This window comes from Oreochromis aureus, linkage group 22 (genome assembly GCF_013358895.1).
Source record: "Oreochromis aureus strain Israel breed Guangdong linkage group 22, ZZ_aureus, whole genome shotgun sequence".
Taxonomy (NCBI): domain Eukaryota; kingdom Metazoa; phylum Chordata; class Actinopteri; order Cichliformes; family Cichlidae; genus Oreochromis; species Oreochromis aureus.
The window spans coordinates 2740141-2764760 of NC_052962.1; the positions used below are offsets into that span (position 1 = coordinate 2740141).

At 41.2% G+C, this 24620-nt stretch overlaps 1 protein-coding gene across 1 annotated transcript in view; it reads left to right on the top strand.

Annotated features, from left to right (window-relative positions):
* Positions 1-21621, top strand: part of LOC116335010 (thrombospondin type-1 domain-containing protein 7A-like) — a 255565-nt gene extending 233944 nt beyond the window's left edge. Inside the window, exons 26-28 of the mRNA XM_039605075.1 lie at positions 5711-5924; positions 17713-17800; positions 19534-21621. Of these exons, the coding sequence (XP_039461009.1) occupies positions 5711-5924; positions 17713-17800; positions 19534-19621 (390 nt within the window). The 3' untranslated portion in view covers positions 19622-21621. The remainder of the gene's footprint in view (positions 1-5710; positions 5925-17712; positions 17801-19533) is intronic.
* Positions 21622-24620: the final 2999 nt, after the last annotated feature.

The window sequence follows — 24620 nt, forward strand, 5'->3', positions numbered from 1 at the left end:
TCATCTGCTTTAGGCTACGTGTTTGAGAATTATACCACGGAGTCAGGTACTTCTGATTTGAGACCTTAGTTTTCACAGGAGCTACAGTATCCAGTGTCGTACGTAGTGAGGAGGTAAAGTTATTAACAAGATGATCGACCTCTGTTGGAGTAGCGTTCAGATAGCTGCTCTGCTCTATGTTGGTACAGGGCATTGAAGATGATAACAGTGGGTGGATTATATTCTTAAACTTAGTTACAGCACTTTCAGAAAGACATCTACTTTGATAAAGTCTACTCTCCACTGCTGTGTAATCAATTATTGTAAATGTAAATGTTATCAGGAAATGATCAAATAGCAGAGGGTTTTTAGGAAACACTGTTAAATGTTCAGTTTCTATGCCATATGTTAAAACAAGATCTAGAGTGTGATTAAAGTGGTGGGTGGGTTCTTTTACATTCTGAGAGAAGCCAGTTGAGTCTAATAACAGATTAAATGCCATGTTAAGGCTGTCATTTTTAGCGTCTACATGGATGTTAAAATCACCCACAATAATTATTTTATCTGAGCTGAGCACTAAATCAGATAAAAAGTCTGAGAAATCAGAGAGAAACTCTGTGTAAGGCCCAGGTGGACGATATATGATAACAAGTAAGACTGGTTTCTGAGTTTTACAGCTGGGGTGGACAAGGCTAAGCATCAGGCTTTCAAATGAATTAAAAGTCTGTCTTGGTCTTTGGTTGATTAATAGGTTGGTGTGAAAAATTGCTGCCACACCGCCCCCTCGGCCTGTGCTTCGAGGTTTCTGGTAGAATGACTCGGGGGTGTTGATTCATTTAAACTAACATACTCATCCTGCTGCAACCAGGTTTCTGTAAGGCAAAGTAAATCGATTTGCTGATCAATTATTAAGTCATGTACTAACAGACTGTTTTACTCTTTGGTTCAGATGTGGATACTCTATTGTTCTTCCTTTGTGATTTTTTTTTTATGTTTAACTTGTTTGTTGCTGGTTTTTAGTTCGTTTTTTGTCTGTTTGGGAGCTGACACAGTCTCTATGGAGATGGATTTTTTGGGTGGTAACAGGAGGAGAGAAGCTGCAGAGAGGCGTGTAGAAAGACTGCAACTCTGCTTCCTGGTCCCAACTCTGGATAGTCATATTTTGGGGGGTTTAATTCCATATTTCTAGAAATGAGAGCTGCTCCATCCAAAGTGGGATGGATGCCATCTCTCCTAACAAGACCAGGTTTCCTCCAGAAGGTTTGCCAATTATCTATGAAGCCCACATCGTTTCTGGGACACCACTCAGACAGCCAGCAATTTAAGGAGAACATGCGGCTAAACATGTCACTCCTGGTCTGGTTGGGGAGGGGACCAGAGAAAACTACAGAGTCCGACATTGTTTTGGCAAAGTTACACACTGATTCAATTTTGATTTTAGTGACCTCCGATTGGCGTAACCAGGTGTCATTACTGCCGACCTGAATTATTTTTCCTGAATTTACGTTTACCCTTAGCCAGCAGTTTTAAATTTCCCTCAATGTCGCCTGCTCTGGCCCCTGGAAGACAATTGACTATGGTTGCTGGCGTCTCTAGCTTCATGTCTCAGAACAGAATCATCAATTACCAGAGTTTGACCCCCAGCGGGTGTGTCGCCGAGTGGGGAAAAACGGTTAGACACATGAACAGGTTGGTGGTGTGCCTGGGGCTTCTGTTTAAGACTATGCTTCCTCCTCACCGTCACCCAGCCGCCCTCTTTCCCCAGCTGCTTGGGGTCTGGGGGATTGGCTAGCGGGGCCTACGCTATCTTCGGCTGCACTGCCTACAGGGGCCTGGCTAGCTACGGGTGAATCGAGGGTGCGAAGCCATGTCTCCAATTCAGTAATCCTGGCCTCCAGAGCTGCAAATATGCTACATTTGTTACAAGTATCATTACTGCTAAAGGAGGCTGAGGAGTAGCTAAACATCTGGCACAATGAGCAGGAAAGTGCAGGAGGGACAGGTGAAGTAGCCATGTTGCTAACGAGTCGGCTATGAGCTAAGCTAAGCTAGCGAAACAGTACAGAGACAGTGAGTGAATACTTTGGCTATAAATTAGTGAGTACACAGAGAGTGTGCTTCGGATGAAGCACGTGAAGATTATATTATGAAAACAGAAGTTATCTAAAAGTTTTTAATGAAATAGCTATACAGATAGGCTACTCAAAATCAGAGGCGGAGCCAGACATTTGAAACACCCGGGGCTTAGCCCTAAAGGGTAGTGTGCATGTGGGATTTTTTTTTTTTGGTGGGGGGGGGTTAGAAATGACTTAAAGATTATTAGGCTCTGTTTTGAGTTTTGTTTAAAAAAGAATGACTTCATATAGGGAAAAATATATATCAGATATGCAGGACACCTTAAACGAGTTTTTTAATTAAGCAGCAAGGCAGAACAAAGTCGGGGCTGTATCAAGACACGGGGACTAAACCCCAATTCAACCAGACCCAGAACTGATCTGGAATGAAAACAGGACTACAACAGTTCAAAATCAGGACTACTTAGGATTTAACCAAGACAAGACCAGAATCAGAACTAGATGATAGTAACACTAAAAATCATCATAGACCTGCACTACACTTATTTTTTAATTCTACCAAAGTACACTATTTAGATTCAGAAAAGTTTATATAATTATTTAGCCTTGTTGTGCAAACAAGCCTGAATAACTTAATAAATATAGAATTTGAATAATAACAAATCTTAAAAGAAACACTAGGTACGAGATACATGAGTACGGTGATACTTTTGGTAAACAACCATTTGACTAACATGTGTGTCTCACCTGCTCTTGTTCCATCTCTGTTCTGTCCTCACTCTCCCTCTTTGTGCTGACAATCATCAAATATACAGTTGAAACCAGATATTTACATACTCTTCAGATCAAAACACAAACACTTTTTTAATTGTAACATCAAATCAGACTAAATGTTTAATTTTTTTTGGATTGATAAATATAAAAACATATTTGTTAACTTTAAGAGTAAAGAGAGAAACTATCTGTATTTCTTAATTGTAAATGGCACCAAATTGTATTCAAAATTGAGCCACATTTATAGAGCTCCACGATTCTTTTCCTGGTGTTTTGGTTGATATCTCTTGATTTTCCTATTTCAAAGAAACAGGCTCTGTGTTTTGCCTTTAATGCATCCACAGGTGTGCCACCAATTTACTCACATGGACTCTACTAACCTATCAGAAGCTTCTTCAGCTCACAATGGAATTGTCTAGAGTTTTCTTATTAATTAACAATAAACTTAGTGTATATGTACTCCTAAATTTGATGAAAGTGATTAAAATAGACAGCTCTCTCTCTCTTTATTCTGACATTTAACTAATTCAAAAGATATTTCAACATTTATTTATCCAAAACAAAACAAGTTTACTCTAAATTGATGCTGTACAGTAAAAAAATGTTCTTGTGTTTTCCATAAAGTGTATGTAAATATCTGGTTTAAACTGTGAATATACTGCTGTGTATTGAAATTCCTCTTGTTTTGCATAGAAATATACGGAACAACATACAAACCGTAATATATAAAACATCTACTAGAGTTTTTTCTTTGAAAGAAGCCCCTTATGTCCATTCTTGTATATCAGTACATTACTGAAACTGATTTGTTTAGCCGTGGAGGGTAACAACTGAAAATATGAAATAAACACACATGTAAGCTAAGACTCTCTAAAGAAACAGCATTGTTGTTGTTCGGCTTTTCATTTCGCCATTTCTTGATTCATTTGAAGAGCAAGTAACGTAATATGGGTCAAGTGATCAGTTTGATATCAATCTTTCGTGATACACCGTCATATTTACATTATTTGTACAGTACGAATGATTTGCTTTGGTACCTGGTCAAACTTCAGTTCTCCTCTGTCTGCCTGGTTCTGTTTCTCCAACAGCACACTAGCAGGCAGCAGCTCCCCCCGCCCCCTCGCTCAGTCGCTTAGTGTCTGAGCTCGGATCAAACCAATATTAGGGGGGATTCACGCACAGTCGTAAATTCCCACAGTGTGCACTATGTGCTTCGAATATTGTGTGTAGTTTTTGTTTTATACAGTTGTCAGCCAGGCATCTAACTATGAAAAAAATACACTCCAAAAGACCCCGGGCTTCTGAAAAAACAACCCGGGCTTAAGCCCAGTAAGCCACCCCCCCGCTCCGCCACTGCTCAAAATAACCAGTGAGTGTTGGAACAGGAACAGGAAGTGATACTCTACCGCACAGAGAGCGAACACCAAGTGTTTATTACAGTTTATTAATTTGTGTATTTCATTTTGCAGTTTTTCTTGATCACTTTGAAGTACTTCTCAAATATGGAACACATTTTCCCCACACACATTTCCCATTGTGTTTGTACGCACTGCTGTGTCTATATATACACATCACTACCAAAGTCATTTTTTTATTATGTTTTGATGCATTTCTCATCTGAATCTCACAACTCATCAAAAAAGTTTGTACTTTGGTCAGTCAGAACTACATATCTCTCACTTACCTTAATATTGTTCAGCGTTGCATTAGTATTTTCATTCAAATCAATTCAATCCTTTTTTTCAATATGTATGAAAGAGTCAGGCCAGTAACACACTGCTAGTGGTAGTAGTGAAACTGCCCTTCAACAGACAACAAATACAAAAACATGTTCTCAGAAGAGGTGTAGTTCAAACAAATAGAAATACATGCTCAGAGACGTGTGTCATAGGTGCATCTCATGTCATGGCAGGGCTCGCAAAATTGCTAGCCCAACATCCCGGGGCTAGCGATTTCTCCAGTCGGGCTACCAAAATCTATCTCAGCCCTGCCCGTTGGGCTATCATACAGCCCGACGGGCAGGGCTGAGATAGATTTTGCGAGCCCTGCATGGATTTACTTTCATTATGAGAACAAGCATACAGTTATAAAAAGCACTGCTGAACTTGGTGTATACAGTTACAGTCTATGAAGAGCACTGTGACTGAAGTCCCTGGGAGCTCTAAGTGGCTTGCAGCGTTATGGTTAAGTGTTTTAAGAATTTTGAGAAATCAAAATTGGAGTACAAAGTTCAAAGGGCTGGGTTGAAATTTGGCACTTTAAGGTGCATTGGTTTTTCAGCCTTTCCAATCAATCATATCTTCAACTAAAACTTTTTTTTTTTTTTTCAACGATAACAAAAAAAAAAAAAAAAAAAAAAAACAGCGACAGGACTTTTTTTTAAAGTTTATTAAAAACGTTTCACTTTTCATCTGAGAAGCTTCTTCAGTTCCAAGAGCAAGTGGTGGAGAGAAAGCCGTCGCAGTTGCTCTGCCACAGTTGTGGAAGCAGTTACTGTTTGACATCAGGCAGTGTTCTTATTACAGGTTTATCCGGAAGACTTAACTTCTCTAAAAGCGACTCCAAAACAACTCAAGTTAATCTGGGGATTTTCAAAACCTCATAGTTTATCAATTTAACATGTAATGCAATGAATTGGTCAGTGCAACTATCAGATACCAAAACCAAACCATAAAAAGGAAAAAGAAAATATGAAAATGTTGCTGTGAATAATCACCAGAAAGCCATCTTTTCTCCCTTTTTAAAGCAGTTTGAAAATAATTTGTCTGACTTCTAGGAACTATTATTCTTTGTGTTACCTATGGCACATCTCTGCTGCTCAGTTTCGTTTACATAGTTTCATATAACAGATTGCACTACGAAATTTCTCTTTCCTGTTTCAGGTGGGTGTGTGTGGCTGTGAAGATGGCTACACTGAAGTAATGACATCTGATGGCTTGCTGGACCAGTGCACTGTCATTCCAGTGCTAGAGATCCCCACTGCAGGTGACAACAAGGCTGATGTTAAGACGATCCGAGCCTTCAACCCCACTCAGCCTGCAGCCAGCTCACCAGGCAGGGCAGGACGCACCTGGTTCCTGCAGCCCTTTGGTCCAGGTAACAGAGTCATCTCTAACTGTCAAGTCTATAAGACATGATAATATATTTAAACAAGAAGATGAGATGAGATGAGATAGCCTTTATTTGTCAGTTGCAAGTCTTTTGCCCACAACCGAGATGACAGACCTTGCCGACCGTACATACAATACAAACATCACATTGGGGAGACAAGTCAGGCCAGGTAGCGAGGAAAAAAACATCGAAATATGTAACACAAAAGGATAATACAGGAATGCACAGATATCAACACACCATAACACAATAACACAGACAAGCAACATGGGAAAGAGTTCCAGTGTGTACATCTGATCTGGGACCGCTGCAATCTTCGACTGCGCCTCCAACTGACCCGATGTCCACATCAGAGGGGAGGTAAGCGTTGGAGGTGGCGTTGGGTAGGGAGGGTGATGCGTCAGTGAGTGCTTATCAGTATCAGTATATGTATGTGTGTGCGTGTCCCACTTAAGCCCATTATGTGGACGCAACGTTTAAAATGTTAAAATTAGGCTATTTATAATGCATTTTGTTTCAATAAAAATTGAAACTAAGTTATTGAAAGGGATGCAATATTGACCTAAAATCCAATATACAACTACATGCTGCCTCTATAGAAGAAGGCTCCATGATGAACACACATGACAGTTTTGTCATAAAAACACACATTTTACAATCAAATTCTCTTTGACTGTAAAGATTTTTTTGTTACAGACTTTGTACTATTATGTACCTTGAGGCTACATTGGGATTTTTTTTGCTTTAAACACTGAAGTGCCACAAAAATTTGAAAAAAATTCCAAAAATTATGTTATGTTATACAGGGAGTGCAGAATTATTAGGCAAGTTGTATTTCTGAGGAATAATTTTATTATTGAACAACAACCATGTTCTCAATGAACCCAAAAAACTCATTAATATCAAAGCTGAATGTTTTTGGAAGTAGTTTTTAGTTTGTTTTAGTTTTAGCTATTTTAGGGGATATCTGTGTGTGCAGGTGACTATTACTGTGCATAATTATTAGGCAACTTAACAAAAACAAATATATACCCATTTCAATAATTTATTTTTACCAGTGAAACCAATATAACATCTCCACATTCACAAATATACATTTCTGACATTCCAAAACAAAACAAAAACAAATCAGCGACCAATATAGCCACCTTTCTTTGCAAGGACACTCAAAAGCCTGCCATCCATGGATTCTGTCAGTGTTTTGATCTGTTCACCATCAACATTGCGTGCAGCAGCAACCACAGCCTCCCAGACACTGTTCAGAGAGGTGTACTGTTTTCCCTCCTTGTAAATCTCACATTTGATGATGGACCACAGGTTCTCAATGGGGTTCAGATCAGGTGAACAAGGAGGCCATGTCATTAGTTTTTCTTCTTTTATACTCTTTCTTGCCAGCCACGCTGTGGAGTACTTGGACGCGTGTGATGGAGCATTGTCCTGCATGAAAATCATGTTTTTCTTGAAGGATGCAGACTTCTTCCTGTACCACTGCTTGGAGAAGGTGTCTTGCAGAAACTGGCAGTAGGACTGGGAGTTGAGCTTGACTCCATCCTCAACCCGAAAAGGCCCCACAAGCTCATCTTTGATGATACCAGCCCAAACCAGTACTCCACCTCCACCTTGCTGGCGTCTGAGTCGGACTGGAGCTCTCTGCCCTTTACCAATCCAGCCACGGGCCCATCCATCTGGCCCATCAAGACTCACTCTCATTTCATCAGTCCATAAAACCTTAGAAAAATCAGTCTTGAGATATTTCTTGGCCCAGTCTTGACGTTTCAGCTTGTGTGTCTTGTTCAGTGGTGGTCGTCTTTCAGCCTTTCTTACCTTGGCCATGTCTCTGAGTATTGCACACCTTGTGCTTTTGGGCACTCCAGTGATGTTGCAGCTCTGAAATATGGCCAAACTGGTGGCAAGTGGCATCTTGGCAGCTGCACGCTTGACTTTTCTCAGTTCATGGGCAGTTATTTTGCGCCTTGGTTTTTCCACACGCTTCTTGCGACCCTGTTGACTATTTTGAATGAAACGCTTGATTGTTCGATGATCACGCTTCAGGAGCTTTGCAATTTTAAGACTGCTGCATCCCTCTGCAAGATATCTCGCTATTTTTGACTTTTCTGAGCCTGTCAAGTCCTTCTTTTGACCCATTTTGCCAAAGGAAAGGAAGTTGCCTAATAATTATGCACACCTGATATAGGGTGTTGATGTCATTAGACCACACCCCTTCTCATTACAGAGATGCACATCACCTAATATGCTTAATTGGTAGTAGGCTTTCGAGCCTATACAGCTTGGAGTAAGACAACATGCATGAAGAGGATGATGTGGACAAAATACTCATTTGTCTAATAATTCTGCACTCTCTGTATTCTGCTTCCCCCTGCTGATCAGACAAGGAACAGACTATAGCAGAATATAGGGTATAAACCTAAGTAAGCACTGGTAGGATCAAATCAGAAGCTTCCACAGAAATATTCATTCATTCGTTTTAATGTATTTTATTGTTTCCAAAGAGGAAATTTGTTCTGGCCTCCAACAGTGCAAGCATTACAACAACCACATACAAAGGACATACATAAAAAGTATACATATTTTGAAATCAAAATTAATTGTAGGTATGACTGTTGTGTTAGTGCAACACAACAGATCTCCATAAACTTTATTTAGAGCTATTCAGAACATTAATTGAGCAAGTTACAAATGAATTCTTAAACCGTTTACAGTTTTTGCCCGTTGCTTGAACACATTTTGCAAAACTTCGTTCATTGTGCCAAAACTCTAAACACAAGTAAACATGACACAACACTGGGAAATATACCATTCACATCTGTGCCAAATTGAAACTCTACTCTCAAAACCTAACATTCCTTTGTCAAAATGTAACTATGTTGACAAAATGACACATACTTGCATCATATGCAAACACTTTCAGATCGGGGGAACACACTAGTTTACTTTATATAAAACACTGCAGCCTTTGATTTTCATTGTTTATTCAGAAGGCATATTTTCAGGAGACACATTTCAAACAACCAAAAAAGCAAATCGGCCTACTCAATATTGTACATTGTAGTACCATGAATTCAGATAAAGCAAAAAAACCAAAACCAAACCATAATACAGTAATAGAATAGAATAGAATAGAATGCCTTTATTGTCATTATACAGCTGTACAATGAGATACAGAGCATCTCCTACTCAGTGTAAACATGTTTGGGGGTACAGTTCTGCAGCACTATATACATATGGACAGTATTAACATAGGGAAGAAGATGTGTATATATATATAAAATGTACAATTTACAAACCGTAAACAATATGTAATAAATAGTGTTATGTATGTACAGTTGAGTTATTGCACATAGAATTGGTATAAATAGTGGTGGTCCATAGAGGAAGTGGGAAGTGGGGGCTGTGTTATCGGTGCATGTGTGAGTTCAGGGTGGTTATCGCTTTGGGGAAGAAACTGTTTTTGAGTCTGTGGGTTTTAGTGTTGATGCACCTGTAGCGCTTCCCTGAGGGAAGCAGGCTGGTATGTTGAAGCCAGGGTGGGAGCTGTCCTTGATGATGTTTGCTGCTCTGCTGAGGCAGCGGGAGGAATAAATGTCCATCAGGGAGGGAGAGGGCAGCCGATGATCTTTTGTGCTGTCTTGACCACACTCTGAAGCCTCACTCTATCTGCCTTGGTGCAGCTGCCGTACCATACCGTGATGCAGTAGGTTAGCAGGCTCTCAATGGACGAGCGGTAGAAGGTCAGCAGCAGGTTGGAGTTCAGCTTGTACTTCCTGAGGACTCTCAGGAAGTGCAGCCGCTGTTGGGCCTTCTTGATGACCGCTGAGATGTTTTCCGTCCAGGAGATGTCAGCAGAGATGAGGACACCAAGGAACCGGAAGGTGTGGACCCTCCACACACTCCCGTTGATGTAGAGGGGGCCAAGTCAGTGCTGTGTCTCCTGAAGTCAACAATGAGCTCTTTGGTTTTCTTGGTGTTCAGTGCCAGGTTGTTTTCTGAACACCATGCTGCCAACTTCAGGACTTCCTCTCTGTAGTCTGCCTCGTCTCCCTTCGAGATGAGTCCGACTACCGTGGTGTCATCAGCAAACTTGATGATGAGAGTGTTGTTGTGGGCGGACTGCAGTCGTGGGTGTAGAGAGAATACAGGAGGGGGCTCAGCACACAGCCCTGTGGGGAGCCGGTGCTCAGTGTGCGAGTGGAGGAGAGATGAGGGCCGAGTCTCACAGTCTGGGGCCGGTTTGTGAGGAAATCCTTTATCCAGGCACATGTGAGAGGAGGGAGGCCAAGATTGACCAGTTTGTTGATGAGGATGTCCGGGATGATAGTATTAAAGGCTGAGCTGTAGTCCACAAAGAGCATTCGGACGTAGCTCTGCCGCTGCTCTAGGTGACTCAGCACAGCGTGGAGGGCTGTGGCGATGGCGTCTTCTGTGGATCTGTTTGCACGGTATGCAAACTGGTGGGGGTCGAATTCTGGGGGGAGGTAATCCTTGATGTGTTGAAGGACTAGTCTCTCAAAGCATTTCATGATTACCGGTGTGAGGGCCACAGGCGGTAATCATTCAGGCTGGTGATGGGAGACTTCTTCGGCACTGGGATGATTGTGGCTGATTTTAGACAGGATGGGATGGCTGCCTGATCCAGTGATAGGTTGAAGAGTCTGGTGAAGATGAGGGTGAGCTGGTGTGCGCATGCTCTTAGTACCTTGCCAGGTACTCCGTCTGGACCGCCGCCTTTCTGGGGTTCACTGCTAGGAGCACACGTCTGACATCGTGCTCCGTTACAGTGAGTGGAGCGGCACGGGAACCAGATGAGGATGAGGATGGGAGCAGGGCTGAAGCAGATGAGTGTTGCTGTTGTGGTGTTTCAAAGCGGGCGAAGAAGCTGTTTATTTCCTCTGCCAGCTGCACACTCGAATTCTCTGTTTTCGCAGTGCTGCCTCTGTGGTTGATGATGTCTTGCATTCCCTGCCACACCTCTCGTGTGTTGTTGCTGGACAGGTGGGACTCGATGTTCCTTTTGTGGTCTGACTTGCTTTTTTAATCCCCTTTTCAGGTCAGCTCGAGCAGCCCTGTACAGAGCTCTGTCACCTGACCTGAAGGCAGCATCACGGGCTTTGAGGAGTGAGCGGACCTCGCTGGTCGTCCAGGGTTTTTGATTTGGGAAAACCCGAATGCTTTTGTCCACTGTCACATTTGCAGTACAGAACTTGATGTAGTCCAGTACTGATCCTGTGAAAGTATAGTGTTTTTTCTAATAGAAAAAACACTATACTGTAAACACAAAAAATCATGACAATTGTGCATACGTGGGCTCATGGATCCCGCCGTTTGTTGGGGTCTGGCCACAGGACCTCATCGACATCGCAAGCAATGTCTTCTCCCGCTAGGCACCGGGGAAAATATCCCCTTGCATGTCAAAACCATCCATGATTGCTGTCACCTGAATGTTGCCGCAGGCCTGTTCCACTGCCTGCAGAAGAGGCATGCGGGCATGTGGTTGGCGGTCATATACACGCCATCTCCAAGCTGAAAAAAATTCCTCTATAGGGTTTAAAAATGGTGAGTAAGGGGGCAAGTATACCACTTCAAGTTGATTGTGGTTGGAGAACCAGGCCTGGACCAGAGCAGCCCGATGGAAACTGACATTATCCCATATCACCACAAACCTGGGCTGATCTGGGCTGTTCTGTACAACTATATTATGGAGAGCATCTAGAAATGTGAGTATATGTTGGCTATTGTATGGACCTAGTTTTGCATGATGATGCAGAAGCCCTCGAAGGCTTATGGCAGCACACAATGTGATATTTCCCCCGCGCTGCCCTGGGACGTGCACAATTGCCCTTTGGCCAATTACATTACGACCCCGTCGTCTTGTTTTGCACAGGTCGAATCCAGCTTCATCAATGAAAATGAATTCATGAGGCTGTGCAGCTCCATCCATGGCCAAGATTCTCTGTAAAAAAAACAGGACATATTACTGTACTACAGTGCTACACATACAGAACCCTCACCCCATCACACAGGTACCTGTGTAGCTCTCAGAATGGATCCATGTGGTACTGATATGGTACATATTCAGCTGCTACTGGATTTCACCAATACTGTATTGTAAATGTAAAGGACAGTTACATTTACCCGTACATATTCAGCTCGAAGTCCCTTGACCCTGTCACTGTTCCTCTCAAATGGGACTCTGTAGAGCTGCTTCATGGTGATGCTGTGTTTTCCCAAGATGCGTCTGATGGTGGTGATGCTCACATGGTTTATGTTGTTGAATACTTGCCTGTCTGCAAGTATTTTCTTTCGTAGCTGGTGGAGACGGATGGCATTGTCTGCCCTCACTAGGTCCACAACGGCAAGTTCCTGCTGTTGTGTGAACAGGCGTTGGCGTCCTCCCCCAGAAGGTCCTCGAGTCATTCTAGAGACATACAACCACATATTGTCATCAGTTTGCTTATTTTTCTTACAGTACTGTATATACTGTATCATCCACTGTACTTCAATATAAGTAATCATGGTATGTTTCACAAAAACTACCACTTTGGCTGCAAAAGAAGCATTAGCACCCTGCAATACCCTGTACACTTGATATGGTAATGTGATATACTGTAGAACAGTGCTATGAAAACCATCTGAGTAGAGTAGAAGGTAGAGGGGTGACGACATACCTGTTTTCTAGTCGGAATGTTCGTATTACAGATGCCACTGTGAAGCGGCTAAGATGTGGGTGGACTCTCTGCCCAGCTTCCCTCATGGTCAAGCCATGGTTGATGACATGGTCCACCAAAGTTGCTCTTATATCATCAGAAATATGGGTCCGTGCAGGGCCTCTTCGACCTCCTCCTCCTCTTCCTCTTGCGCTCCCTCGATCCATGCTTGCAAAGTTCTTGAAATGGCTAAACTGAGGGCTTTTTGTAGTTGGCTAATTGGTTTTGAGTTTTGCAAGTAAGTGCCTTCAGGTGTGTATTTGAGTGGTTGCAATTACCCAATGTGTTTTGTATTTTGGATACATGTGTTTTCCAAAAGGCACCCTGAAATTTCATTTTTGAACAAAGTGTCTTATGTATGAAAGAGTGTAGTATGCAGGACCATGTGTGTTGCAAAAAGGAGTAACTGTGTTGCATGTTTGCAACTAGAGTGCAAAGCAGCGCTTTTGTTTAAGGTATGGGTACATGTGTTTGGGGTATGGTAACAAAAGCTTCAGGTTGTGTTACTTTAGTCTAAGCATGGGTTTATAGTGTTCAAGCAACGGGCAAAAACTGTAAATTTACGATATGACTTAAATTGCACAAAACCCCTGTGGCTTGTTGTAATGCACACTGTTCTGATAAAAGCTGTGGGCTTTCTGGACTATAATATTTGTGGCTGCCTGCACTACTTTTAATAACCTCCGTTTTACTGAGAAATTTTCAGACCATGTTATCATTCTGTGTCTAATTATACTTATACATCCTGGAAACAGGAAACACAAAAATGCTGAAATAGAAGTATGATTTTTTGAGAGAGCAGACCCAGCCAACATGAAAACTGACATAGTTATATAACTGAAACTGCACATTTTTAAAAATAATTTTTAAAACATTTGTTGAAAAAGGATAATACCATTTAATAATAGAACTCCGTGTACTCTGTTTTAGCTTCTGAAAAAGGCTGGATAGTATTAAAGGCAGAGCTAAAATCAATAAAAAGCAACCAAGCATAAGCTGTGGGGCCTTCAGGGGGTTTTAAAACCAAGTGCATCATGCTGTTTATAGGATCAACTGTATTATGAGGCTCTAAGCTGGTGTCAACTTAGGACAGACATAATTTGTCACTTGGTGAGTCTGAAATTGAGAAATTCTGAATTCCCAGTCGGGAATTTTTTGCGTAACTTCCTTTCAATTCATATTTCCAGTTGTGACGGTCAGAGTAGACCAGCATACCCAGAGTTACCAGTCCACGATGGTGGCACTGAACATAAACAGCAGTAAAACAGTAAACGTTTAGTCTGTGCTGCAGTGATCAGGCTCTGTCCATGAATGGGGTTTTAAGCATAAAAACACCAGTATTACTTTGCATTGCTAGTGATACCTGAATGGCTCTACCTTCTTAAGAACCTAAACCAAGTATGAATTTTTTCTGGAACGCACCAACTCAAGAATGAGATCACTTCCTAGATCTGACATCCGAGTTCAGAGGTAACTGGAATGCCATGTCAGTGAGGTCACTTTCCATCTTCTGCTTTGCAGATGTCTGTGTCTGGTCTCACATGGCCTCAGGTAGGTCTGCCGGTGCTCCGGGTTAATGTTATGTTTCCAAATAAGCTGGACGTCAGAAATTTTGAGTTCCCCGTTGGAAATTTTTTGTGGAAATAAACTCTGATTTCCCACTCAGAAAGTAGGTGTCACACAGGACCCAGGCGCAGACACAGCTTGGAAACCAAGAGTTCACAATTTATTTACACAATCACCGGTGTGCAAGAATATGTACAAGTGAAGATATATACAAGATATATGAAAGTGGAAAAGAGGGAAGGGAATCCACACACGGGACTCTTCAATAGTCGCTTGTCCACTCTCTCCTCCGCAACCCTCTCCTCTGACAGCACTCACGCCTTTCTGCTCTCACACTCCAGTCCACACTGCCACACACGGGGTGCAGGGAAGGAAACACAAACAGGTCCAGGGAACCTACACACAGAAGCAAGTGTTAACACTACGGCAAACAATCACAAAAGCAAACTTAGACTTAGCCGGGGCTTTACAAACTCGGGGCATTCAACGTTCCAGCGATGAGCTGCTCCGAGCCGCAACCATAACTAGCGGCCAGGGAAAACAGGAACTAATTAGCGGCAGGTGCGGATCATCAGCGCATCTGCGTCAGCCAAAAGCGGGAGCCCATTAATGAGTTCTGCCCAGGCAGACAGAGGAGAGCGAGGGAAAGACAGGGGGAAAGAGAGGGGCGGAAAAAACAACAAAAACAACACTGTGGGCCAATGTGAACCAGCTGGAGAGTCACGGGGACCAACATTATATACAATAAATTGTTAGTGATAAATGAATCTTGCTAAAACTAAAACAAATCCTGTTTTTCCTTGCTGTTATTGTTGAATGCACTAACTCGGTAGTGACCTGGAGTGGAACACGGCATTATTGGTTTTTACATTAAATGGTTTGATTTGACCTGATGACGAGGTTGTCAAGTCCAGTTTATGCTAACAGGGGTCAATACAACCAAGCAAATTATTGTTTTAAAATGTAAAAAAAGGAAACAGCCCTCAGGCTCAACTAAAACATCTGTGATGAAAAATAACAAGCCAACATTTTCCTTCTGTTAACACTGAGCATGCATCGTGTTCACTCGTTCAGCACAGCCAGGATTTCTTTCTGTTATCTGGATTCACTTACCCTAACACTGCTGAACAGAGGCCTATACTACGAAGCCGGATTTTGGCTTATCCAGGTCACTTCAGGATCAACCCTATGCTATGAAGATGGTTCACTTCTCACCATGGATAACTTATACTGCACACCTAACCTGCTCCGGAGCAGGTTAAGATCCAGATTAGAGATCAAAAGTGTCATTCTGGTGGAACCAGCTCCTCAATAAAGGAAGTCTGGATCAGCTCACTGTTTAAAAGTCCTAACCTCTGATCCTATGAGTATTACCCAGCAGGCACTGCAGAGTTCAGATGAAGCCGATCTGTGTGGATACTTGCCCAGTACCAACTGCCTCTGTTATCCAGGTGGCTACCCTGCTTCCTCTGATAAAATCTGGGAACCCGAGTAGCATTGAAGCCCCAACAGCTGTTATGGCACCTCGCCTCTAGATCGTTGCACTTGGTACCTAACTAGGTTAAATTTAGTGGCTTAAAACTGAACCCCAAGGATCTGTTACTTTTAAAGTGCTGGAGTAACCTATAAGAGCTATTTATACTAATGAGGATTAATACTGAGGTTTGTGCCTTTACTGTTTCACAAAGGGTTAAAAAGGGAATGTCCACAATTTAGACTTTAATTGCAGGATATTTTATTAAACCAATTTAGCAAGAGCAAAGCCGAATCATATAATAATAATAACAATAACCACAAAACCTGCTTATCTACCTACTCTGAGCTAATCCTGACCTTGTTCTCTTCCTTGTGAGGTTGATCTCCCGAGTCCACCTGCCCATTAGCCTTGACAAATAAAACTGTTTGCTGCAAACAAGAAAAAATAAATCAATGAATGAAGTTGCATCTAATATTTGATGTTTATTACTGATGCTCATTAGGGAAATACAAAGACCTTAGACCTAGCTGTACTTCCCACAGAGGTCCGAGGGATCTTCCAGGAATAGTGACACTATTTTGTTCAGTAGGCAGTGACTCCATACATGTTGATCTCCAATTTGTAACTCAGCTTGCTCCAGAAAAATATCAGCTTGTAATTTATAACCCCAAAACACACAGGTTCATTCAGAGGGCTGTTTATTTTTCTTTTTTCTTTTTTTTAACATTGTTATCTTCAGATAATATTGACACCCAAACTTATGCGTTTGCATATATTCCTTTTTACATTGGTATTTTGCATAAAAGCCTTTCTTTAGCTACATAAAAGATGAAAAAGTTCTTACCGTTTCCTGATTTCTTAGTTCTTCACATATTTGTGAGACTTAAGTGTTTCAGATTGTAATTTTAGTCAAAGCTAACATTTGCAAATATAAGCAGCAATTTTGAAATGATGATTTTGTTTATTTTTTGAAAAAAGATCTCCAAATCTACCTGGTCCTGTGTGGACAAAGTCATTATTCCTTCTTGTTAAATCATGAATTTGGAAAATTTCAGTTTCAGTTAGAACTCTTACAAACTCCCGCCTGACCTGTGGAATCAAGAAATCACTTACATAGAAAGTGTTTGACAATCACTAAAAGATCTCAAAAATAACATATCATGCCACGATCTAAAAACAGACAAGCAAACAGACAAAAACGTTATTGACATCTATCTGTCTGGAAAGGATTGCAAAGCAATTTATTAGGTTTTGGGAGTCCAGCGAACCTTGGTATCTGCAAATGGAGAAAGCTTGGAACAGTAGTGAACTTCCTCAGGCTGGCCCACATAAACGATATATCCATGACGTGACAAAAGAACCCAGACTGTGTAAAGATCTGCAGGTCTTATTTCTTTCAGTTCAGGTCAGAGTTTATGATTTAACAACAAGAAAGAGACTGGGGAAAAAAGGCATCCATGGGAATGTTGAAGTTTCAGGGCAAAAAGCACTGCTGACCAATAAGAACACAATGGCTCGTATCCCATTTGCCAAAAAACACCCTAAAGACTCTCAAGACTGTTTGGAAAATTTTTCTGTTATTATTCATATTGTACTCTGTGTGTTTATTATGCCAGAGCTGACGGAGGGTGAGCCATGTTGGCAAAAGATAGGGGAAGTGATAAAGGATAAAAAACGATGAAAAAAAGGAAAAGAAAGACAGAGAAAAAGGGAGGGGTGATAACCCCATATTAGGTTTAGGTGGCTCTTTTACAGATAACCCTTTTCACTTAATAAATGAAGTCATAATTTAATAGCTGCATTTTGTATTTACTCGGGTCATTTGATTTGATTGTTAGGTTTTTCTCTGTATGTATTATTGTAGGGTCTAACTTACAATATAAAGCGTTTTGAGGTGACTGTTGTTGTGAGTTGGCGCTGTATAAATATAATTGAATTGAATTGTCTAAATGGAACTGTCCAATAGTAACTGCTGACCATTGCTGTCTATGTGTATGTGTCTCTGCAGATGGGAAGATGAAAACCTGGGTGTATGGAGTAGCAGCAGGAGCATTTGTGCTGCTTGTCTTTATAATCTCCATGACATACTTAGCATGGTAAAGTAACACCTCTGAAATATGTTCTGACTTCATCATCAGTTTATTTTTTTCCCTCATGCTGTCAATAATGTACATTAAGTGATGTGATGGAGATCACCATGAAAGAAAATTAAAATGTTGTTCACTAATTAGTGATTTTGTACTGTGTCTCATAAAGTTTAGGACTAAATGAAATAGAATCCTAAAAAATCAAAGTGGGACGAGTCACAGGAGTCAAAACTGTAGAAGGTGAGCATTTTCAGTGTACTGTGAGTGTGCACTGTCATGATGAAGCACCCATCTGCTATTGCACATTGGATGTTGCAAAAGAATCTTGACATCCTGCAACAATCTTAGAACTTTTTTGATTAATTTTGATGTTGAGAATTTCACACATTGGCCAGTTTGGCGACCATAAGGATGAGTCAGTAAGGATTTTTTTTAAAATAACCCCTCTGACATCACGTTCACTGATCAGATAACAATTTGTTTTTAACAACCAGTTGCCTACCTGATCACTAAGCCATACTAAGCTCAGAAGTGAGAGTCCGATCTGTTAAATCAAGCTTCAACAGACTTTTTAGATCTCGGTGATCATGTAAAATGAAGTGTAACGCCTGTCTTCCGTATTGCATTGTCTACTTAAAGGCCATATTATGACAAAAAAGCATCATCCAATAAAATGACATGGGATTTGACCTCCATCACAACACTGCTCACAATTATTTCTTCATTTGTTTTTGTTTTTCATTTTTCTGTTTCCCTTATCATTTGTTCCTTCTTGTCTTGTCTTGTCCCTTTTTTCTTTCTACCCTCTCACACTCTATTTAGTTGTTGTGGTTGTTGCCTTTGCTGCAAGTCAAGCTCCAAGTCCCCCTCAGACAGGATTTATTGGATGGAGCAAAACAGCTGCACAGTGCCTTATACCTGTCCTGCCTGCCAGAAACTAGAGCAAGAGGAGTTAAAGTGGTGCAACAAACAGCAACCGCAGCTGCAGGAAAAACAACAGCAATATGAGGCACAGCTCTCAAAGCCTCCATCATCACAACAACATCCAGAGCTGCAGCACTCACTGCCACACCCAGCATCACCCTTTGAAACTCTTATCACGTAGTCAAGGCCTTCCTTAACTCCTTTAATTCTCTACGTGACATGTTCCCAAACATCCAGATTGCTTGTTCAATCATTTCAGTGGATCACCTACTAGAGGTGAGAAAACCAAAAAGCTGCTGATTTGACAGCAAAAAGTTGACAAGTTGACCTTGTGGTGAAAATAATGAATCATATTTGTACGAGTTTATTAGTTGAACTAAGTTTTGGTTAAACAATTTCAATTCAGTTCACTTCAGTTTTATTAATATAGCAGCAACTCAAAACAACACTTGCCTCAAGATGCTTTATATTGCAAGGTAAAGACCCCAACAATCAGACCATTTGGTATGAGCATGCACTTGACCACAGTGGGAAGGAAAAGCTCCCTTTCAGTATGAAGAAACCTCTGGAAATGTAGAATATAAACTTCTCTCATATTGCAGAGCAAATGCAATATCACCGTTTTTGCACATTTTAATGTTTAGTTTAAGTTAATATTACCAGGCCTGTAACCAGAGTTTAGAAAATAGTGATGTCCTAATGTATTAATATGTATCATGTCTTGTATGTAATAGGTTGGTCATGAGTGGAAGTTACTGTCAGGTGGTTGCTATCAGATTGCCTTACTGTTACTTACCTGTTCTTTGTTTGTTCTGTAGCAAAAAGCCAAAGAAGCCACAGAGACGTCAGATGAACAACAGACTGAAGCCTTTGACTCTGGCTTACGATGGAGATGCAGACATGTAGAAGTCTTCCTGCTCAACGCACAAACATTTGTCTTCTTTCAGAACTTACGGCATCGCCGTGGAAACCCTTTGATATCAATGCTGAGAATCGTTCACATGCAAAAGAAGAACCTCAAAGATCAAGACTGACCACATTCATTAGCAGCCTTGTTTTCCCCATCTGTTTTTAAATGTTCATTTTGGCATTTATTTCACAAGAGCCTTCATGGATTCTTTGTTTCCTGCTGAAAGTCCTCCTTTGTTTCTTTGCCATCTACCACTGCCTGAAATATTCAAACAACAGTCACTGAATAGTGTCTCCCTAGAACAAATACTGCTGTGAAAATCATTCCCTCATTTTTTTTCACTGCTCAGTGACATTGCCTTGATATCATTTGTTCTGTGTCAAATGAACATTCAGAGCCCTCAGTGTCATTATGGCTTCAGTCCATCTCATAAGAAAAATATGACGAGGAGACAAAAAGGAGCTTAATAAATCCCAGAGACAGCATCACTTCTGCCTGCCTGTCCCTTCTCCATTTTTCAGGGATAATTTTGCACTATATTAGTGCAGCATGATATGTACTTAGGTCTAGGTATGCCTGTCTCAATACAGATGTTGTAGAAATGTACAGAAGTAGGCTTTTTTGCAAACAAAAACTCACCAATGTTTGTAATTAATTTTCTTCTATTGCCTCTTTTTACATGATTTGATGGGACTTTGTGTAAATAGGATTTTTTTTTAATGTGGTCTCAACTTTATCTTTCTATTATGTCTAGCTAAATGTTCCAAACTCTGCCAGTTAATCTCTGACATTTTTTTTTTTACTAATTGTAACAACCTTTTCAATTTCAATTTAATTTATATAGTGCCAAATCACAGCATCAAGGCGCTAAGACCCTATAATCAAACCGACCCCCTTTGAACAAGCACTTGGTGACAGTGGGAAGGAAAAACTCCCTTTTAACAGGAAGAAACCTCTGACAGAACAGGCTCAGGGAGGGGCTGGGCCATATTTCGTGACCAGTTGGGGGTTGGGTGATTTTATCTTTGTAAATACGTTATACACATTAAAATCTCCTCTGGAAAATTCAAACATCATGAAAGCCTTTAGATTATTACAGGGAAAGAACAAAGAAAAAGTCTTTTAAAAACTAAACATGGAAGATAAGTTCATCATCACATTGTTTCTTTGATCTCCAAGAACTCTCAATTGAGTCCATCTAAGAAATATTACATTTCACACCAAATTTTTGACTTTAGTGCTGTTTTTTTTTTAATTCATTATTTAAAATAATGGCTTTACCAGTGTCTGCTAAGTTTGGACCACTTGTTATTTACTTACGATCAGCTACAAGTGTACATCTTTAAGCTTAGTTCTGCACCAGTTATGTGGTGAATTTCGGAATCTCTCAGCCGGCCAACTGGTATTGGCTTCTTTCTGATATGTAGCTTAAAAATATAATTTTTCCTCAAAAATAATGCATTGGAATTTTTTTTTTCTGTGGTTCTTCCCTTTAAATCTTCTGTATACCTTTGATTTTTGACTCATTTTGAATTTGACCTCTGCCAGCTGATATTGCCTCTCCAGTGTAATGTTCATTGTCCATCATTTTATGGAGTCTTCAGCAATGCATTTCTCTTATTGAAAAGTAATTGGTCTTTCAGCCCTTGAACTTTCTGTATCAGAGGATGATGTCAGAACTTTTCCAGCTTTTCTATTCATTTCAATTACTTTAGGAAGAATAATTGTGTAGGAATGTTTTAAAGTGAAAATGGCTGAAGTAAGCTGAAGGTCCAGTCGCTCAGAATGGATAGTGTTGTATTTATTAGTACTGAGACATTGCCGGAAAATGGCAGTTTAATATTCTGTGGAGTTTGTTTAGTAGTAAATCAGTGGAATGTTTAATTTATATTTCTTGGAAAATGATTTGTAAATAAAATTCTTTTTTTTTTAAAAAAAAAAAAAGAAAAGAAAAGAAACAAACTTGGAAGTGTGAATGTGAGTGGGCTAAACATGATAAGCTTGTGACAAATAAGTCAAGTTTTCCTACTATTTGTTTGTATGTATTTGACTAATTGCTGATAATAAACAATGGAAATATTATTCTAATCATTTTAATAACATATTAAATCATACAAATTGCAGTACAGGTATTCACACGAGGTTCAAATAAGTTGGTCTTTGGTTTAGGGCTTTACCTAACAGTCATTATAAATATAAGTCTGTAGATAACTGGAATTAAGCAATGTAGCACAGAGAATAACTGAATCATCACTGTTGACTTTTCATTTTTCTTTATAATTATCAAGAGGGAAAAAAACCCCTCACTCTCCCAAACGAGCTTCTCTTCTGGGCAGATGCCAAAGTTTTCCAAGCCCATCAAGAGAGATAATCTCTTATGTGTGTCCTAGGTCTATACCTTCTTTCTCCCACTTGAACATGCTGGAAACACCTCACCTTGGAGCCGTCCAGGAGGCATTCTAGTCAGACGCCATCACCACCACCTAAACTGGGTGCTTCCGATGTGGAGGAGTAGTAGCTCTACTCTCAAATCTACTCAAGTTCCTCAATCCATCTCTAAGGGAGCGGCCAGACTCTCTTGGGGGAAGCTCTTATCTGCTTCTTGCATCCATGATTTCATTTTTTTTTTTTTAAAGAACTATAGCTTGTGGTCATAGATGCAACACAGTCTCGGTCCTTTTGTGATTCTCAGTCACAAAAGAACTCAGTAGGTCTAAGGTTAGGTGACAGTCAGGAGTCCTTATTATTTTCCAGTCTGAAGTACTTCACTCTTTAAAGCGCTGAGATTTTTGGGATGTGTTATCCTGCTGCTAAATCCTTCTCTACCAAGTTAGAAACCTGAAGGTGGAGCTCGTGTATGAAGGGTGGAGTCTGAGTACTACCATGCCCCACCGCAACGAAAGAAAAGCACCAATTTAATGTATTTGACAAAGAGTAACATAGTTCAATTCAATTCAATTCAATTCAATTCAATTCAGGCAAATGGGAAAATGAAGAGGCCGCTAGGAAAGCTGCTACCGCCAAGTACCTGCAGAGGGTCAGGCAAGTCCTGAGGAGTCAGCTGAACGGTAAGAACAAGATCCGGGCCATCAACACCTACGCCCTGCCCGTGATCAGGTACCCTGCTGGGATAATAAGCTGGCCAAAGGAGGAGATGGAAGCCACTGACGTCAAGACAAGGAAGCTCCTGACCATGCATGGAGGGTTTCACCCCCAGTTCACCCTGAGGCTGTACACTAAGCAGAAGGAAGGAGGCCGGGGACTGGTGAGCGTCAGCACCACAGTCCAGGATGAGACAACGAACATCCATGAATACATCTATTCATGGATGAATACATGAAACCAACCATGTGCTCAGTGAATACCTCAGGCAGCAGAAACCCAAGAAAGAGGAGGAAGAGGAGGAACCATCATGGAAGGACAGGCCCCCCGACATCGGAATCAGAAATCCTCCCAGTGTCTGGACAAAGCTGGACTGAAAGACAGCACAGAGGCACTAATCATGGCAGCACAGGAACAAGCTCTGAGCACAAGATCCATAGAGGCTGGGGTCTATCACACCAGGCAAGACCCCAGCTGCAGGCTGTGTAAAGATGCCCCAGAGACAATTCAGCACATAACAGCAGGGTGTAAGATGCTAGCAGGCAGGGCATACATGGAACGCCATAACCAAGTGGCCGGCATAGTGTACAGAAACATCTGTGCTGACTATGGCCTGGAAGTCCAGAGGTCAAAATGGGAGATGCCCCCAAGGGTGGTGCAGAATGACCGAGCTAAGATCCTGTGGGACTTCCAGATACAGACGGACAAAATGGTGGTGGCTAACCAACCAGACATAGTGGTGGTAGACAAACAGGAGAAGACGACCGTAGTGATCGATGTAGCGGTCCCGAATGACAGCAACATCAGAAAGAAGGAACATGAGAAACTTGAGAAGTACCAAGGGCTCAGAGAAGAGCTTGAGAAGATGTGGAGGGTGAAGGTAACCGTGGTCCCAGTGGTAATCGGAGCACTAGGTGCAGTGACTCCCAAGCTAGGCGAGTGGCTCCAGCAGATCCCGGGAACAACATCGGAGATCTCTGTCCAGAAGAGCGCAGTCCTGGGAACAGCTAAGATACTGCGCAGGACCCTCAAGCTCCCAGACCTCTGGTAGAGGACCCGAGCTTGAAGGATAGGCTGGGTAACACTGGGTTACACTTCAGCTCCTGGTATGTTATAACTTTGCTCTTCTCTGCATCTGGCTGATGGACGAACAACAGCACAACCAGTACCAAGTCAGTTGTACCTAGCAACAGATCTTTCTGCAGGCAGAGAGGTCATCCCTGAACTGCCAGTAAAAAGCAAATGTACTGCCTCTACTGGTCCATAAATTCTGCTTATGAAGGGATCGCAGGACAGCATTGTCCTGAAGAAACCTGTTACAAATGCATTTTAATAAAGTTTCTTTTTAACATTACTTGCAGTGTATGTTCATAATAGAGTTGATACACTCCTTATTAGTTGCAAGTATTTAACTCCATGGTGTGAAGGTGGGTGTTGAAGGCAGACTGGCACACACTGACACTAACATAGAGCTTAAGCAAGGAGAGGCTACCTTAGGAATGCTTTGGGGTAATGGGAGGAAGGCGTTCCTGCATGGCAAGAGCGCAGCAAGGCACAGAAACTTCAGCGTGTCGGCACCAACCTAGAGGAAGCATGTCTGTAACAACTGCAGTAGTAGGGAGCAGTTATTTTTCTGCTCTTTTCAGGGAGATGCCCGACTGAAGGAGAAGAAACATGAGCCAGACACTGGACTCACTCACCGGAAAAAGTGTACAGTTTGGTGTTATAATTGATTGAAAATGTGAATGAAATAAAAATGTTACTAATTTAAAAAAATATTTCTGTAATGCTGTCTGACCACAATGCTCATAGATCATTGTATTATTCTCTGGTCCGGCCACCTCTCATTTATTGTGCTGAATTATGTAACACATATGATATCAATTAAAATCC